Source organism: Chionomys nivalis, chromosome 16 (genome assembly GCF_950005125.1).
Source record: "Chionomys nivalis chromosome 16, mChiNiv1.1, whole genome shotgun sequence".
Lineage (NCBI taxonomy): Eukaryota > Metazoa > Chordata > Mammalia > Rodentia > Cricetidae > Chionomys > Chionomys nivalis.
In genome coordinates, this window is record NC_080101.1 from 16,282,736 (window position 1) to 16,300,910 (window position 18,175).

Below are 18,175 nucleotides of genomic sequence, written 5' to 3' on the forward strand. Positions count from 1 at the left end.
AGGCTGCAACTTAATCTCTCTAATATCATCATGTGTATTTTCCAGCTAGTTAGAAGCTCTAAGAGCCAAACCACTGCCCAAAGTTGCATAACACTTCTCTGAACATCCTGTTAGCCAAAATTCAGTCACATAGCCATATGTGGTTCAGTAAGTATGGGGAAGTCTTTTGGATAAAAGATAATGGACTCAGCCCTAAACTGGGCTTTTGTTTGTAAAGAATACGGGGTCACTAGTAGATTTTGAAATAATCTTGTGAAAATACTAAAATCAGTGACTGGACTCTCTTCTACCCTCTTAGAGGTTATGAAATAACATGATGCTGTATGGTGGCTGGTTCCGGGCTTACCCTCCCTCCTTGCTTCTAATTTTTCTCTTTATGGTTTTACTGTCCCTGCGCCTTTCCAAACCAAAACTGACCCTTCTGTCTTCTTTTTTAGGACTTTCCGTGACATCTCTGAAGATCTGAAATCTTCAGGAGATTGACATGGCTTTGTTGCAGTGACTTCTCTGGGGAGTTCCGCCTGACAGTGACTTCTCCCAGGTGTGGACTCTTCTGTCAGCTGTGTCTGCCAGGCAGGGGCACCCAGAAAAGAAGCAGAAGCCTCCCAGTCTTACACGCAGAACACCAAGTGAGAGTGGACTTGCTCTAGGCTGCTTTGCATTTTAAACACAGCTTGAGTTGAAAGCTCTGTTTGCTTACAGCTCATGCTAAGATGGCTTGAAAAGTTTCAGTTCATGCACTGGTACCAAGGCTTGAAACTGCCCTCTCGATTGTCTACTGCAATGCGTATTTATAAAGTCTCCCTAAGGATTCTGAAATACCTGCTGTTAAAGGTATAGTCCCTGTAATTTTCCTCCTGTGTTAGGAGCGCTTAGCCCCTTTTCAGTGACGAGGCTTTCACTTTCTTGTATGGCTTAGTAAGCAGGGAACATGCGTCTGATACCCTTTTAGAATAACATCATCCCCTCCTTGGAGAAGAAAGGAGTCTTCGGGGTAAAGCTGGGGTGTGTGTGCTGTGACCAGAAGAGAAGCAATAAGAGTGGGGCTCGTCCTCTCTTCCTCCTCTTTACCCTCCTGTCAGTATTGCCAAATTTCTACAACGTTCCCAACCACATTGAATCTGGAGCTGCCATGAATGAATACTAACGATGCGATGGACTCCGTGCGTCAGCTTTCTTCTTCTAACCGTTTCACAAGGAAAGATGCTCAGGTGGAGTGGTCCTCTGGTTTGTTGTGTGTGCCCCCAGTTCTTGACCTGGGACTCTATTAGTAAGTTACTTAGCAGCAGACTGTCACTTAGCACAGTGCCTTGCTCACGTGACTCTAGATGAATGCTTGCTGAGTTGGACTGTAACTTTCTACCTATCTCAGATATGACATAACCAGCATAGTGCTTTTTCCTTTTGCAGCCCTTGTGCATATAACTTCACATGCATTTCATCAGCTCCCTCAGCTTTGCATTCAACAGTGTCACACTGGCCAGTGGCCAGTACAGAGCCACCCAGTGTTATAAGACTTGGTCTCCCGTCTTCCGGCTTCATATCTGCAAACTCTGTCGCAAAGCATTTCTTAGGACTTTAGCAGTTTCCCAATCCTGTGGCTCAGGTGTTGCTCTTCGTTCCTTACAAGTGAAAGAAAGCTTGTCCTGTTTCATGACATGGCCAGGAGAGCCGGCTCCTCGTGCGGCGCCCTTCCTAGCTCTTAAGTCACCAGCCCTGCCCGTGCCCCGAGAGAATAGGGAGCAGAAGGGATTTGTGCTGAAGATTTTTCTTGAAAGCATTTAAGACTAAATTTTTTTTTTCTAAAATATCTAAGTTTCTAAATTTATTTATGTCACAAGTAATACACCCCACATACTACAGTGTCCTGACTTGGCCATGAATAGCATAGCACACGCAGGTCTCCTGGTTGTGTCATGAATCCTTCAATATTTATGACCTTTTATTCCATTAGCTGTTACATTTGGCCACTAAATCGCTTATTGTTCTTTAATCAGTTGGTGATTTGCTCATTAACATGTTTCTTGAGTGTTAGTAAAGTCTAGGCACTGTGCCAGGGACTGTACAGGGTGTTCTGGGAGATAGGTCCTGAAAGCAGCCGTCCTCACCTTCAATGCCAGACAGATCATGCATTATTCTAAATCTGAAATTCTTGTATTAAAATGGCTGAAGAGAGAAACCAAGTTTCTGTTTGTTTACTATAACATGATAAGTTTATAGCTATAATTAGCACATACTCATAGATGGCAAATAAACACAGTTGTTTGTGTGCATATACAAATTATGTTGCTCCAATGTGCTTTTAAGTCATGTAAGAGCAAAATTGCAAAAACCTAGATTTGAGCTAATTTATAGCTGTTAGTAGGGTAATTCTCAGTCTGTGTGTGAAGTTGTTTGAGGGAAGTTCTGAGCTTCCTAAATTAGTAGCAGCAGCCCAAGACCACACTGGAATTTTAGGGGTAGAGGTCCCCGTAGCGGCACACCGTCCCAATCAGGACACTCAAACTCTCCATTGCTACAGTGAATTCAGGAAGGCCACCAGTTGGGAGGTTGGAACTAGAAAAGCGCTTTGGCATGTGTCATGCACAGGGAAGAGATTTTACAGAATTTTTCTAGGATAGATAGAGAGCAGGTAGCATGACAAGGTGGGAGTTTTTAGCTTAAGTCTCTTACCTGCCCTGAAGAGTTTGCATGGGAATTTGATCTGGGAAGATGTTCCCCCAGGAACAGAGGGTATCGGTACCAGGCATTTGTGTGTGTGTATGTTTGGGATGTGTGTGTGTCTGTCTGTGTATAGAATGCAGCGTGTTTATTTATGTGTGAGTGCTTGTAGAATGCATCCATGAAGCAAAAGTAGGTTCAGTGAAACTGAGGACAGAACTCTTGTCATAGCATCTTGGATCATACAGATATAGTAAGGGTTAGTTTCAAGTTCCCATTCTCTTGACAGTTTTAAACTGAATGGGTACACAGGGAGCTGAGAAGCTGTGTGCACCCATCTGCTCCTGATTGTGAGAGAGCAGGTGCAGGGCTGGAAGCATAAATTGCATATGATATACCTCCTGCCTGGATCCCATAGTCTTATTTTTAGATGTGATCTATGGGCTTCTTCGGCTGCCAGTGTTAGATAGTAAAACTGTGAGTCTCTAGCCTGTCTTCCCCAAGAGCTGACTGTCCTTTGGGCTCTGAGATGAGTCTGGGTAGGTTCTTGACTGTGGAAAGGTGCTTAAGATATGCTGTGTGGAGACCTCTGGCTCTGGGGATGGCAGCTGCTTGGACCAGTGTACAGGCGGGAAAGGACTTGCAGAGCTGCTCCTCTGGCTAACCTTGGCTGCTCACCGAGCTTTTTCAGGACTTCTGCATTCCTCTACTTCCCACTTTGGTTAGATGCCTGTTTCAGAAGTGTGACAAGAAATGCTGGGAACACAAGGCTAATCAGGCTTGGACTAAAATACAGTCATGTAGGTGACTATCTAGAGGTCTTAACCTAGTTTGTGAGGAATACATTCAGGACTTCCCATATTCTGGTTCTGACCTTCCAGTGTGTTCTGAGGGTCTCTCACAGCCTTTCCAAGAGTATCACAGTGTGATTTTTGAGTGCCCTCTTCACAGTGAAAATTGCTTATGGCAACAAACTTCCAAATTCTAGTTCCTGTAGAGAACAACTACTATTTATTTTCTATTTATTTATTTATTTTTATCAGTTTCTTGTCTGCTATTTTTACCACCAAATGTGTTCATTTCATTAACTCATGAAGTTTTGGGAAAAACACCTATCTGAAGCCACTAAGCAGCTTTCTTTACAACTTAAAAACACATAAGAGAATTGTAGGTGAGGATCCTTCTTAGCAGTCGTAGAACTGTGGTGCTTGAATGGGCTGTTGTAATGAGAGGATGAGGTCGGTTTAGAGAAGGAAATAGGTTTGTGGGTAAATAAGTTATGGCACAGAGCCTGTTAGCAGCAGAATTTAGAGTGGAATGCAGATGCCCTTGCTCTCAGCTCACCTTCTGCTTTTCTTCCCTTTTCCTCAACCACTTTTGTCAAAAAAAGAAGTTCTATATAGCAGTCGTTTACAGAATGAATAGTTAGAGAAAAACTGCTGAGAGAGGGGAGATTCCACGGTCAATTAAAATTCAGGAATGCTAAGTTATTTCCTTTCCCTGGGATGTCTGAGTTTCTGTTATGCCATGACACATTGTGAACTCAGGAGGGACAGACTGTGTCACTGTATGTCATGCTGCTGTCCTTCTCCACCTTCCTCTGAGCATCTCAAAAGACCAGGGTTCCTTTGATCAAGTTTATAGGTCTTGTAAAAGACGGCTGCTAGTGAGAATACTGGCAGTGCCTATGTTACCGCAGTACTAGGGAAGGCCACAAGTCCTAGCCATCTGGTGAGACACCAGAGAGAAGACACATTGCTTCCCGGAGCTGTACTAGCAGGGAGGATGTTCTTTCCCACCTGTGGCACACAAAATCAGTATCCAAGTTCTCCAAGAATCATTCAGTGTGCAGATACACTGGTGATGCTGTTGCTGCATCTTAGCAATGCTTTTGTATGGCACTTTATAATTTTCCGGCACCTTTAGGTTCAGCCCTGTGAGCCAAACAGTATTACAGTCATTGTACAGATGAGGCACTGGAAACTCTAGAGAAGTTTGTTGTTGACCCCTTCTCTTCCCCTTCTCTTCCCTTCCTCTCTCCTAAGTTTAGATCACAAAAGGAAGGAGTCAGGATTTGGTTATAGAGTCTCTGACTCCAAGTCCAAAGTTCTTTCTACTGGTCTTCCCTTCTAGCTTTATTTATACAATGAAGGTATGGAAACAGACCCAACCGTGGTTTGGCTTATTGTGAAATATAAATGCTTTGGTTATTGGAGTGGCCCAGAAGTCACTCTTGCTGTAGCTGTCCTAGAGAAAACCCTTCTTTGTCCTTACAGTGTTACTTGTTCAGATACTTGGATTGTACTTCAAATACTGTTTGATTGTGAAACTAAGATTAAACATATCCTTGTAATTATTTAACTCTGACAATGTATCGCCTCTGCATTCTCAGGTGAAGGAGAGAAATGGTTTGACAGGAAAAATAGCATTCAAATGCAGCAGTAAATATTCTTTATTACACAAATGCTGTTTCTTAGCTTTAATTTGCTTTCACAAGTTACTGATGTAACATCTTTGTAAAATGTAAAATATTTATATTTTGAAATAAAGTCACAAATGTTGGATGAAACAGGTGATAAACAGCCTCTTTTTTTTGTTTGTTTGTTTTTAGAAATTTGATCTTTATCCAGACTTTCCCTGTGTATCCTACCTTTGGCACCAGGATTCATACTAGCGCCAGTATTTTTGTGCAGTTTGGTCATCTTACATGAGGGAAACTGTCTGGGGAGCGTACGTTTGCACCTTAAAGTGACCAAAGGGTCCATAGCTGAGGCAGAAATCCTCAGTGCACTGGAGAGAGGCAGACTTGTAAAAAGTGGGAGGATGGTGGTTGAAGTTAAAGGCGCCTGGAGAGTTGGCTCTTCCAGAGGACCCAAGTTGGATTCCTAACACCCATATTTGGCAGAATTGGAAGATGAGTTGAATTTAGGAGCGCCTCTTTTTTAAACTCCTCCCCGCCCCCCCAGGATTTCTCTGTGTAACAGTCCTGGCTGTCCTGGAACTTTCTTTGTAGACCTGGCTGGTCTTGAACTCACAGAGATCCTCCTGCCTCTACCTCCCAAGTGCTGGGATTAAAGGCACACTGCAGCCACCACCACCCAGCAGGAGCTCTTCTTTTTAAGAGCCAAGAAGCTCAAGTTTTGCTATCTCCATTACCAGATGCTCATGCTGCTTTGGCAGATAAAGCTGAGCCCTGCAACTTTGCTTTCAACACCGGAAGTTGAGCCCATCAGTCTAACTTGATGGATGGAGAAAGCCCGTCTCAGATTCCATTATGCTTCGGTAGGTGCTCGTTAGCAGCTATGGTCCTTCAAAAATATTTTCTTGTGCTTCTCAGTCAGTTGCTTAAGTCTAGAATCCTCCCTAAGGTGCAGACTTCTGAAATCCTTCCTTGGCTTTGCTCCTGGAAACCGGAGGAAAAGTGCTGGCGATCCCTCTCATCACAGGAGTTGTGTATGAGCTCATGGTTGGGCTGAGAGAATGGATTCTTAGCCTTAAGTGACTTCAGTCAGAAATAGACACGATGTTTTAAGGAGCTGTTAACACACTGCTAGTTCTTGGCTAATATTAAAAATAATTGTAAAAAGTAGTTTTAAACAGTATTTATCAGTGCATACAACTTTTTAATTCTCTTGAAGGTGAATTCTAAAGATACTACCTGCAAGATCCACTACCTTCTTGCTGAGTAGCAGGATACTTATGTGAATGTATTATCAAATGTTTCAACTCCGTGTAAGAGATATATAATCAGAAAATAGGAGTGAAGGGGAAATAGGGTGGACCTTCCTGGGAAGCCATGGAAAGATAATTACAAGTACAATTGCCATCTCAGGGCAGAGATTCCCTGCTATTTTCAACCCCATCAAAACTTGTAGAAATATGTATGATTTTTTGACTTTGAAGCAAATGGATTTGGCGGGCAGCTTTGCTGAGGACTGTTGTCTTCTGGTAAGAAGCCCTGTGAACGTGGGGAGGCCCTCAGGTGTCTTGTTTCTCCAGCTTTGGGTAAAATACATTTTGGCACACACCCCTGAGGAAAGAGGCACTGCTGGGGCCTATGGGGCGGCCTGCAGAGAGCGGAGCCCCAGGGGTGGGTCAATAGCAGCGGGTGGGTGGGGCTTCCAGGTTTGGGGGTGGAGCTAGGGGGAGGCGTGCCGCCCTAGAGGCGGGGCTGATGAGGCCCAACTGTACGCTCCAGACTAGGGGGTAGGTGGGCGTGGCCGAGGGGGCAGGGCTGAGGGCGGGACTAGCTAGGGTGGGGTGGTCTTGGGGGTGGGGCAGAGTCGGTGGTGCCGCCTAGGGGCGTGGCTATCGGGTCTGGGGTCGCGTGGAGGCGGGGCCGAGGTGGTGGCACAAGGCTAGGGGTGGGGCCTCGGTGCCGCGAGGCGGCAGGCGACCGGCGGGCTGGTTGGCGGGCCCGCACTGGTGCGGAGAGCGGGCGGTCCGACCGGTGGAGGGCTATGGCCGCTTCTCCGGTTCCCGGCGGCGGCGGCGGTGCGGGAGCTGTCCACTCCTGCAACGCGTCTGGCTTCACCTTCGACTCGGGACTGGAGATCAGAACGCGCTCGGTGGAGCAGACGCTGCTGCCCCTGGTTTCTCAGGTACTGCGGCCCCTAGTCCCCGTGTGCGCGGCCCGCGATGGCGGCTGCAGCTCTTCCCCGGCCCGGCATGGCGGGGCGGGAGGCGGCGCTGTCCCGCATTCCGCGAGCGCAGCGGCGGCGGGACTCGCGTGGGGGCCCGGGGCGGGGCGGCTACTCCTGGGCGCGCAGTGAGGTGTCTGAGCCTAGCAGGTGCGTTGTCCGGCCTACGCGGCCGGACTCGCCTGGTGCTGCGGTTTCGGCCGTGTGAGGCCCAGCCGCGGAATGATCGGACCCCTGCGGGGTCCCCTGCTTCTCAGAGCCGCGGCGGCTGCAGCTGCGCAGTTTGCCGCCGCCGCTGTCCGCATCCCAGGCCAGACCCGGGCGCGGGACGCAGACTAGGGCTCTCCAGTTTGCCTCCCACTCCGGCGTGTTCTCCAAGGCCTTTGTCCAGTTCCCTTGGCCGTGTGTGGCTTCGCCCAACTCCCACCCACCCTGGCCACCTGTCCTGTCCCTCCCTGTTACTTACTTGCCTGCCCACCTCTGCCTGCCTGTACTCTGCAGAGTGACGGGAAGTAGTGCTTGAGGCTTAATCCCGATGCACAGCTTTTTGCCAGGTCTCAGTTAGGATTAATGCATTATTGTATTTGTGGGTTATAAAAGAAGTCTAGAATCAGCTAAGCGATGTGCTTAATTAGAAAAGTTTTGCTTCTCTGAGCTGAGGTATATATAACCCGAGGGCTAGAATTCCTCACCTACGGCTTGGGTACTGTGCCAAACACCAAGTGAAGAATTTTGTCTTTGGCGGTGCGTTGGCGATGTGTGACTCATACTAAGCTGTAACATTTTAGTGACTCATGCCAGGATTACCAAGAGTTTAGAGGTAGAAAGAATTTTAAATTATCTGACTCTAAATTAAAAAAAAATCATTTCTTACGACACCCTGAACACCTGCCCACCAATGCCTTACATAAGCACTTTTAGTGAAGAGGAGGTTGTCGCTAGTACATACAGAGACGTTTTAGGTGTTGCCTCTGTTCCAGCCCTGCCCTGAAAATATTTGAGAATTGTAGTGTGTGTGTGTGTATATATATATATTCCCTAGGTTCTTCTAATGCTAATTAAGTAAATATCCCCATCTTCCCCCCCCGCCCCCCCCCCGCATCCTGTCATTAGTGTAACAGTGGTGACTACACGGGCACTCCCTGCCTCTTGACCTCTTCCTGATCCATGGAAAGAAGGCTGTCATTCTTTTCTAGTGTCTACACCTCCTTCCACCCCTGGAGAACTCCCCTGCACCCCTGTCAGCAGAACAAGCACAATCCATAAGTGGAGAGAAATGCCGAAGCGCTTTTACAGGAGAGAGAGATAGTGATGGACTTGAAACTGATAGTGTTTTAGCCATCGCAGGCTGTGTTCTAAGTGCAGCTCTTGCCCCCGCATTAGGTGAGATATATGTATATTCTCGTGAGGCAGATGAAGAAATTGAGGGTTAGTTAGATCAATTTACCTGTTATTAGGGATTTCAACTCTTAAATGACAAACTGGGGTCTGATTCCAGGCTGCTTGGCTCCAGGAGTCAGCCTTTAGCTACTCCCGGGTCTCTTCTAGAGTTTAGACAGGGCGATGAGGTCAGCGCAGACTAGTTACAAAGAAAAAGTTCCACAATAGAAAAACTAGGCAGAGAGCTGCAGTCTGGAAAAACAGTAACTTTGTATCGTATCATTGCTAGAAGTAGACCAGTACCACAGAGCTTTATTTATTTTGGGGGGTGGAGGGGAATCATAGAGTATGGGGAGTAGAAGAGGGAAAGTGTTACTTGCTGCTAAAAATTAGCTAGAGGGGACAACACCCCTCCCCGCTTGGTATCAGGATCACAGCGGAGGTTCTGTGCACTAGTGGGATCTCTGACACAGTTCCACAACTGACAGGCCTAGTGGTTGACTGTCCTCAACCAGACAAAGTTAAGTTCCCCATAGTATCAGGAGATGCATAAAGCTTGCTTAGGATGCTTGATTAACAAGTCAGGGAAGTACAGATAATTTAGACTGATTTTAAAGTTTCAGGGAGTTTAAGATATTCGAACTGGAGACTTAGCTCAGTTTGAGAGCTGGCCCTTGGTTGATTCCCAGTTATCACATAAACGTTGGTAATTCATGCCTGTAATCCCAGCACTCAGAAAGGGGAGGCAGGAGAATTAGGAGTTTGGGGCCAGTCTGAATGTTATAAGACTCTGTGTGTGGTGGGGTGATGGTAAGCTCTCTAGAAAACTCCCGTGCTCAAGTGTTTCTCTTCTAAAGATACAGCACGATTATCCAACTCATTTCCACATCTCCCCAAGATATTTTAAGTATGTTAAACAAGGATTTCTTGCATACTCCATAGCTGCTGCTCTTTGAAGGGCTTATGTTTTAGTTGGGAGGTAGGGTGTGTATAGAATAGTGAGCACACGCCAGGGATCAAGTGAGCATTATCAATAATATATGTTCTGTGAGCTCAGTTTGAATCAAGGAGGACACTGTGTAGGAGACAGGGCTTGAGGTAAACAAGGAAGACCAGCGCTGTGCAGTGTGAAGTCACTGTGCAGGGTGAAGTCGCTGTGCAGGGTGAAGTCGCTGTGCAGGGTGAAGTCGCTGTGCAGTGTGAAGTCGCTGTGCAGGGTGATGTCGCTGTGCAGGGTGAAGTCGCTGTGCAGTGTGAAGTCGCTGTGCAGTGTGAAGTCGCTGTACAGTGTGAAGTCGCTGGCTTTTGTTTTGATGTTAATTCACTGCTGACTCTCCCAGTGAAAGTTGACTTGTAGGCCTTTTCTAGGAAAGGAAGGTTTTGTCAGCATCAGAAAATAGGAATTCTCTCTTCACAGACTAGAAATGAAGAATTTTCACAGCAATAGAGATAGAAAGAACCTTCGCTGCCCATCCAGCTTCTGCTAATAACAACATGATTCTGTAAACTGGTAGCAGGAAATGCTTTCCTTGCTGGGGATGTAGATCAATAGTAAGTCTGCTTGTCTAACATGTAAGAGGTCCTGGTTTCGGGCCTCAGCCCTGGGGGAAAAATGGTGCTGAAGGGTTGGGGAAATGGCTTTTTGGGTAAAATGCTTGCAGTGCAAGCTTGAGGACCTGAATTTGGATCGCCAGCATCCAGCTAAAAGCTGGCAGGGGTGTGGAGGTAGATGAATGCTGAGAAGCTAGCCCATGAGCTTCTGGGTCATTGAGAGATTCTCTTAAAGAATAATTGAGGAAGACATCTGCCGTTGATCTCTGGCCTAGCCCCAAGCATGCACAGACACCAGTACCAGTGCATAGATACATACACACACACCACATACCACACACACACACAGAGTAAAAGTCTTTGTTAGCTGATACGGGTATCTACAGGAAACTTTATAGCAACAGTCAAGGTTAAAGATACATTTCTTTTTTTTAAAAAAAATATTTATTTATTTATTATGTATACAATATTCTTTCTGCATGTATGCCTACAGGCTAGAAGAGGGCACCATACATCATTACAGATGGTTGTGAGCCACCATGTGGATGCTGGGAATTGAACTCAGGACCTTTGGAAGAGCAGGCAATGCTCTTAACCACTGAGCCATCTCTCCAGCCCCAAGATACATTTCTTTTAAAGACAAGCAAGAAGTGGTTCCTGCTATCATAGATCTTATTCAAACTAGTATCCTATTCAAACTAGAAATTCTGCCCTTCTGTAAGACCAGGAGAAGAAACAAAGTACAGAGATAGAAAAACACACACACACACACACAAAAAACCTGAGAAGTCCCATTGTGTTATGATTACCAATATAGAATACTCATAGTAGAAATAGCAAGTTCATAGGATACGAAGTGCTACAGTCAGTTGCATTTCTCTACATTAATAAGCAGAAAAAGGCGATTTAAAAATTACAGTAAGACTGTAAATATGGAGGTTACTAGAAACGTCTGCATGTATATTGTAGCAAAGAGAGATATTAGACTAAGGAGAAAATTTTGTTGAAAGTCAGAGTCGATCTAAGTGACTGAGGGAAGTACTGAGTTCATGCCTAGACCAAGAGAATACTAAAGACACAGCTCTTGGCTTTTCCTAGAGATTTGTAAATTTAATGAAATTCCAATGATAATTCCAACAGATTTTGGGGTAGGATTTAACTGAAGTAATTCTAAAAATTTATATGAAAGACCATAGAACCAAGAATAGCAAAGCAAGATGTGTAGACTTACTCTTCTAAGTCCAGATGTGGCGGTGGCGTACGCTTTTAGTGCCAGCATTTGAGAATTGGAGGCAGATGGGTCTCTTTGACTTGGAGGTAAGTTTGGTCTGCTTAGCAAGTTTCATGCCACTATGACTACATAGTGAGACCCTATCTCAGAATAAGGAAAATTGAAATTAGAGGATTGGCATAATGGTAGATGGCTGTAATCCTCATCCACGTGGGACTGAGGCGGGAGAATTATTAAATTACAAGCCATCCTGGGTAACATAATGAGACCCTGTCTAAGAAAAAGGTTGATGCTATTAATAGCCTAGCAGTTCAACTCCTTGCAGAGAAATCCCGTGTAAATTCATGAAGTAGAATACAAGTCCGGATAATATTTTTACTTCTGAAGATTCCAAACTAAGAACTACCAAAATCTCTTATTAAGGATGTTTAAGTAAATTTTGCAGCGTTCAGCCAGCGAGAGTCTATAAGTAAAAGGACTGAGCTACCCCTACGATTCTGCCCTCTTCTCCTTTTGCCTGTTGTGTATCAAACCCGTGGTCTTATGAAAACCAGGCAACCACTGTACCACTGAGCTACATCCCTATCCCCAACTCTTAGCATTTCAAAACAGGCTGGACTCAAACTCACCTTCCAAGTGTTAGGAGTATAGGTGGGAACCACCACAGTGGGTTTTGACGTGTCAGATTTTATTATCTAAACTTTTTTTTTGAAGCTCCAGGCTAAGTACCAGGCTTGTTTTCTGTAGAGTTACTCCCACCCCTTTTAATAGTCGCCTCGTTCTTCTGCCACTCCTACAGTGATTTTATCCGAGGGAGGGAAGAAGGGTGCCTCCACCCTGGTGTGGAATGTCATTCTTCTGCCCTTGGCCTTTCCCTGGGTGTACTTCCCTCCAGCCTTCCTGTCAGGACCCTTTAGGCAGCTAAGGTCGCTTCACTTCCTTCTTTCTACCTCCTCCTTTGCCTTGGGAGTGTTTCAGAGTCTTTGTCTCCTACTGGCTTGTGGAAGAAGAGGGTAGTGATTTTCTCTTCTCCTTGCTGATTGAGGCTGCAGCTGGAAGTGTGGTTTTGAGGGCAAAGATAAAGGAAAATTCAAATGATAAAAGAGGCTGTGGGCAAGTGGAAGTGCCTGGCTCCGCCTTCTTCAAAGAGTCTCACCTTGAGTAGGGTGTTCACTTCTGTTTCGTACAGCAAATTGGCCATTGAGAGTTTACTGGTGAGCGAAATCCAGATAGGAACTTCTCCATCTCAGGCTGGCTTTTAGATTATTCTTCAGGTCCTAGGGAACTGAACTTTGTTCTTTCCTTCCTCACAGCTTCCTGTTTTACCTGCTTTCTTGCCTCCCTACGAATCGGGTAAAGAAAGCTCCTGTCAGCTGAGTCTAAATGTCCTAAAAATTCAGAACATCACGGAGCCTGGGAGCAGAACAGAACTGACACTATTCTTTCTTTTCTTTCTTTTCTTCTTTACGTAAATGACACTATTCTAAGTGTGATGGCTTACATTTACTCATGTATTTCCCAGGGTAGCCTGAGCAGATTATTGCCCAGTTCTTACAGATCAGAGTTGTTACAGACAGGCTGATAAGAACTCCATCCTGGCCAGAACTCCAACCCAGGCAGCATGGGTGGAGTCCATGTTCTTAACTGCTGGGGTGCACTTGTTTGCCCTTTGTGGTACCGTAGGCCGGTGGTCTCAAGTAAGCTCTTGTTCTTGCTTCCTTCCGTCATGGAGTTTTCCACTGTAGCAAATCAATCTTCTTCCTCTACAGTGCCTTCTTTGCCCTCTGGCTCATTCAGGCATTTTCTAGAACATCCTGTAGACATGTCTGTCAAGGCAACTACAAGTGGTCACTCTTGCTATTCTACCTAGTTTTTTTTTTTGTTTTGTTTTGTTTTGTTTTTTTGTTTTTGGATTTTTCGAGACAGGGTTTCTCCGTAGCTTTTGGTTTCTGTCCTGGAACTAGCTCTTGTAGACCAGGCTGGCCTCGAACTCACAGAGATCCGCCTGCCTCTGCCTCCCGAGTGCTGGGATTAAAGGCGTGTACCACCACTGCCCGGCTTGAAGTTCATTTTCATTATTTTTAATTACGTGTGTGTCTGCTTGTGGGTATGTGCAGTGTCCAAGGAGGCTAGAGGCGGGGCTCCCGTAGAGCTGGAGTCACAGGTGGCTGTGAGCTGCTTGGCATGGGTGCTGGGAACTGAACTTAGGTGCCCTCCCTGGAAGAGCCGCAAGTGCTCCAACCACTCCGGCCCTGCAGCTGTTGTCTTAAAAGTTTGAAAATGTTAGGCTATGAGTAGATCATCTAATAAAGATTTTTATGAATTGCCTTAGCCCCTCTAAATGTCAATTTTCAGTGACTATATTTGGGATAAGCATTTTCCAGAAGGCTTCCAGTAAGAGGAAGGACAACCACACCTAATAGTGCACCAGGGAGGATGTTTGCAGTGGGAGCAAAACGCTTGTCTGGGAACTTAACAATTGTTAGCGCTTTAGCCCAGTTGTAGGGGCTGTTCGGAATAACTGGAAAATTTGAGCATTATGCAAATACAGAATTTGACGAGCACAGTGTCTTACTCTGGGTTGCTGTAGAGGCAGTACTAAGCATGTGGGGTGCTCTCTTCAAACCTCAGTCCCACAAATGGACAATAGAACCACAGACATCTCTAACAATGGGCATTTATTTTGGCAGTGTGGCAGCTGGGTGGTCTAACATCAAGGTAGTCAATGCTCAGTGCCTGGGGAGACTACCTGCTTCCTGGACTAGACTGGTGTCTTCTCCCTGTTCTGATGGGTGATATAAAGGGGCTGGGCCCTTCACTTTCTCTTTTCTAAGGAACTAAATCATATTCATGGGAGCTCCAAATTCTTGGCCAAGTCCCTTTCTAATAGTTGGGTGTCAGGATCTCACTGAATGAATGGTGTCCATCACAACCATTCTTTCTAATCTTGTGTGGTAGCTGGAATAGTGGTCAGGGTCTCTGTTCTATGTCTGGTTCTGAGAGTTCTCCAGTGTCTTCCAGGGTTGGAGACTAAAGTGGTACGGGTGGATTTCATGTCTGTGCTCCCTCCTTTCAAGACAGTCTCACAGACCTGCGTTAAACTAGCGCTGGGACCAAGGTGTACACTAGCTCACTGCCACACTGGCATCTGCATATTTACCACCCTGCTTTGCAGCACCGTAGCCAATCATCCTCACAATTCTCTCTTGTGATTCTTCGTAAATGTGCCTACCTAATGGGCTCCTAGGTAACATTTATGCTGAAGAAAAGATTCAGTCCCTTTGAGATCAAGAAATGAGCAAGAATGACTGGACATCTATCTGTACTGGTAGGGCTTCTTTATTTTTTAAATTTATTAGAAGGCATGATGACACACACCTTTAATCCTAGCATTTGGGAGACAGAGGCAGGTAAATCTCTGAGGCCAGCCAGGGCTATATAGAAAGACAAACAAACAAAAAACAAATCAAATTAAAAAAAGGAAAAAACTTGCAAAAAAAAAAGCAAAAAGCAAATTAATCATACCTAAACTCTTTATATCTCAGTGAACTTCTCTACAGTTAGAATAGTCATTCTGAAGCTGTGGAGTGTCATGGTGGCTTTCCTAATTCACTATCAAATATATTCTGTTCACTTATCTACCACCCAAAATGCATAAATAAATGAAGTCCGAAGCAGTTAGCTTGTTATCCATTCCTGTGACTGTGAGAATTAACTTCAAAACACACATTTGACATTATGTCTACTTCTGCATAACAAAACACCCCCAAACTTAATGGATTATAAAATAAATCAGGAATTTCAGAGTCACTTACTTGGGCAGCTCTGTGGCTCTGGGCTGTCCAGAAGCACAGCTCAGAGAATCTCGGTAGCTATTGGCAAGAAGCCTGAGGCTTCCTCACGGGAGCCTTCCCAGGGAGCTGGTCAAGGATCCTCACATCTCTACTGGCATTAGGGAGTAGGGTGTGGAAGCCACAGTGATTTAAGTCTTTACCTTCGAGAGCAGCACACTGTCACTGCTGCTTTATTCTACTGGCTGAGGTAGAAGCTATCCCCCTGCTTCCAACTCTGGAGTGCTGGGCTTGTTCATCACAGCACTGGTGTGTGGTGTTGGGAATTGAACTCAGGGCTTAGTGCATGCCAGTGCTTTACCTCTCAAGAGACAACCCTACTTTATTCTGCTAGGAGTAACTAAATCAGCTTGCCCTCAAGGAAAGGGGGTGGAGACTTTGCCTCTTGAAGGTAGCAACAGCAAAGAACTTAGTTCTCTAACCTCTGTGGTAAATCATTTACTTCCTTCTACCTGCAGACAACCTAAAAGCATCAGCTTGAACCCAGAAGATTGGACTGGGAATCTGGTCCAGATGAGCTTTTTCAAGAGAGCCATTTCCTAAGTGTAACTCTTCCTAGCTGTAGGCAAGAGAGGAAGCACAGGATACTTGTAGGCTTATGCTAAACAACAAGGAAAGAAAGAACACTGGTTAGAGTTTCCTGAAATGGACCTGGACCCGGGTTGGCAGTTCCTTAACTAAAACTCAAGTCCTGGGAATTGTGCTCATGTCTCGGCATTGCCTTCCCAGTTGGTCGGCCCTTTCCACGAAAGGCAGTCCCTTTCTGCCGCTGGTTTTCTCAGCCTGCGGAAGCTTGTGAGTAGGAAATCCTTCATTTAATGTTGATCTTTTTTTTTTTAGTTCTACAGTTTAGTAATTAATTTTGTTTGTTGCCTTTTGAGTCATACTGCACTGTATTAGACCGAAGTCACCCCATGAGCTGTGCAGAGTCAGCTCTTCTCTGTCGTTGCTCCTGGGACAGCTGGAGACCAGTGACTGCCTAGACTGAGATTTGACAGTCGCTCCCTTTTCATTTGGCCTTCTTGACTGTGCTTTAGATTGCACTTTTGCCTGTAAGCCACTTGTAAGTTTATCACGGTGTGCCATCTAGCTAAGAATTTTCAAAAGCAGCAAGCCCTGGCTTGATCTTGTTTGGCTGTGTTTTATTTAACTTCTCTCTGTTCTCTTATATTTTACTGCAGCCATTAGCCCCTTCAGACCCCTTCAATCACCTTAGCTAGACCACCTAATTCTTGAGGGATACTTTCTACTTTCCCTGTTATTAAGGGTTTTTTTTTTTTCTGCTACTAACTAATAAGGATCTTTTCTCTTTAGTTTCTAGTGATTTTTTTTTGTTTTTGTTTTTTTAAAGAAAGCCTTAAAAAAATAAAAATCAAAAAACTATGTGGGGTGTGTGTGTATGTGATACCCTTGTGTGTATGTGTGTGAATGTGTACATGCATGTGCCACAGTGTGTGTGGAGGTCAAAGAACAAACTTGGATGTGTTTCCACCTCTCATGGGACAGGGTCTCTTATTGTTTGCTTCTGTGTGGGCAGGCTAGCTGACCCATGACCTTCCAGAGATTCTATGTCTCGGTTTCCCATCTCCCACAGCAGTCCTGGAGTGCAGGCGTCCTTATTGTTGCACCTGACTTTTTGGCTCTTTTGAGTCAGGGTTTCTCTGTAGCTTTGGAGCCTGTCCTGGAACTCACTTGGTAGACCAGGCTGGCCTCTAACTCACAGAGATCTGACCATCTCTACCTGCCTACTGATTGCTGGGATTAAAGGTGTGCGCCACCACTGCTGGGATACTGCACCTGGCTTTGCGTGGTTCTGAGGAGGATCCACACTCGGGTCCTCACACACTTTACCTACCAAGATGTCTCCTGTCCCTTTCCCACCTTTTTTTTTTTTTTTTTTTTTTTTTATAAGCCTTTGCCTGCACTTCTGTTTGTGGTTTGAATGTTGATTTTCTCTCAAAATCCTTCTACTGGAACTTAATCCCCACGGCAGTGTTAGTAACACATGAAGCCTTTGGGAGGCCATTAAGTTGTGACTAAGACTAATGCTTTAGGGTGGAACTGAGGAATTTATTTGCTTGGTCTACCAAGTGAAGAGCCAAAAGCACTCTCCATGAGGACCCGCCCCTCACCAGACACTGAGTCTTAGGGAGGCCTGAACCTGGGCTTTGTACGGCTGACTGTAAGCGGTGAGTTAATGTAGGGCCAGCTGAAGGCACTTGTTCTGTCAGTGCAAACTGACTGAAAGAGCTCCCCGGAAGTCTCCTGCTCTGTCCAGCATCTTCCGCATTCTTGGGGCTTTTTACTCATCCCCTCGAAGTCATTCACACAGCCCAATTTCAAAGTTACTCTCAAATTTTGGGTTTTATTATAGCATCTCTCCTGATCTGGGCACCAAAATCTGTGTTACCTATCTATTGATAAAGAACTTCAAGCTGGGCAGTGGTGGCGCACACCTTTAATCCCAGCATTTGGGAGGCAAGGCAAATGGTTCTCTGAGTTCGAGGCCAACCTGGACTGTGAGTTTAAGACAGCCAGGACTACATGGAGAAGACCTGTCTCAAAAACAACAACAGAAAGAACAACGCCTCCTTTAGTTTTCTATTGCTGTGCCTAGACACTCTGATTCAAGCAACCCAGGGGAGAAACGGTTTCTCTTAGTTAACAGTTCCAGAAAGAATAGAGCGCATCATGGCAAGGTAGGCATGGCAGCAGGATGTCACATGGTAGTGGCAGTCCCAAAGGAAAGAGAGAACAGGAAGTGAGACCGGGGCATAAAATCTCAATGCTAGTCTGGTGTGGTGGTACATGCCTTTAATCCTAGGCAGATCTCTGCAAGTTCCAGGTCATCCAGGGTTACA

The 18,175-nt window shown here is 45.4% G+C and overlaps 2 protein-coding genes across 4 annotated transcripts in view; both read left to right on the forward strand.

Annotated features, from left to right (window-relative positions):
• Positions 1 to 5,221, forward strand: part of Tmem245 (transmembrane protein 245) — a 77,027-nt gene extending 71,806 nt beyond the window's left edge. For all 3 annotated transcript variants that reach the window (XM_057790486.1, XM_057790489.1, XM_057790488.1), the window contains one exon: positions 438 to 5,221. In XM_057790486.1, the coding sequence (XP_057646469.1) occupies positions 438 to 483 (46 nt within the window). In that variant the 3' untranslated portion in view covers positions 484 to 5,221. The remainder of the gene's footprint in view (positions 1 to 437) is intronic.
• Positions 5,222 to 7,036: 1,815 nt separating this feature from the next.
• Positions 7,037 to 18,175, forward strand: part of Ctnnal1 (catenin alpha like 1) — a 50,321-nt gene continuing 39,182 nt past the window's right edge. The window contains exon 1 of the mRNA XM_057790494.1: positions 7,037 to 7,262. Coding sequence (XP_057646477.1) covers positions 7,122 to 7,262 — 141 coding nt within the window. The 5' untranslated portion in view covers positions 7,037 to 7,121. The remainder of the gene's footprint in view (positions 7,263 to 18,175) is intronic.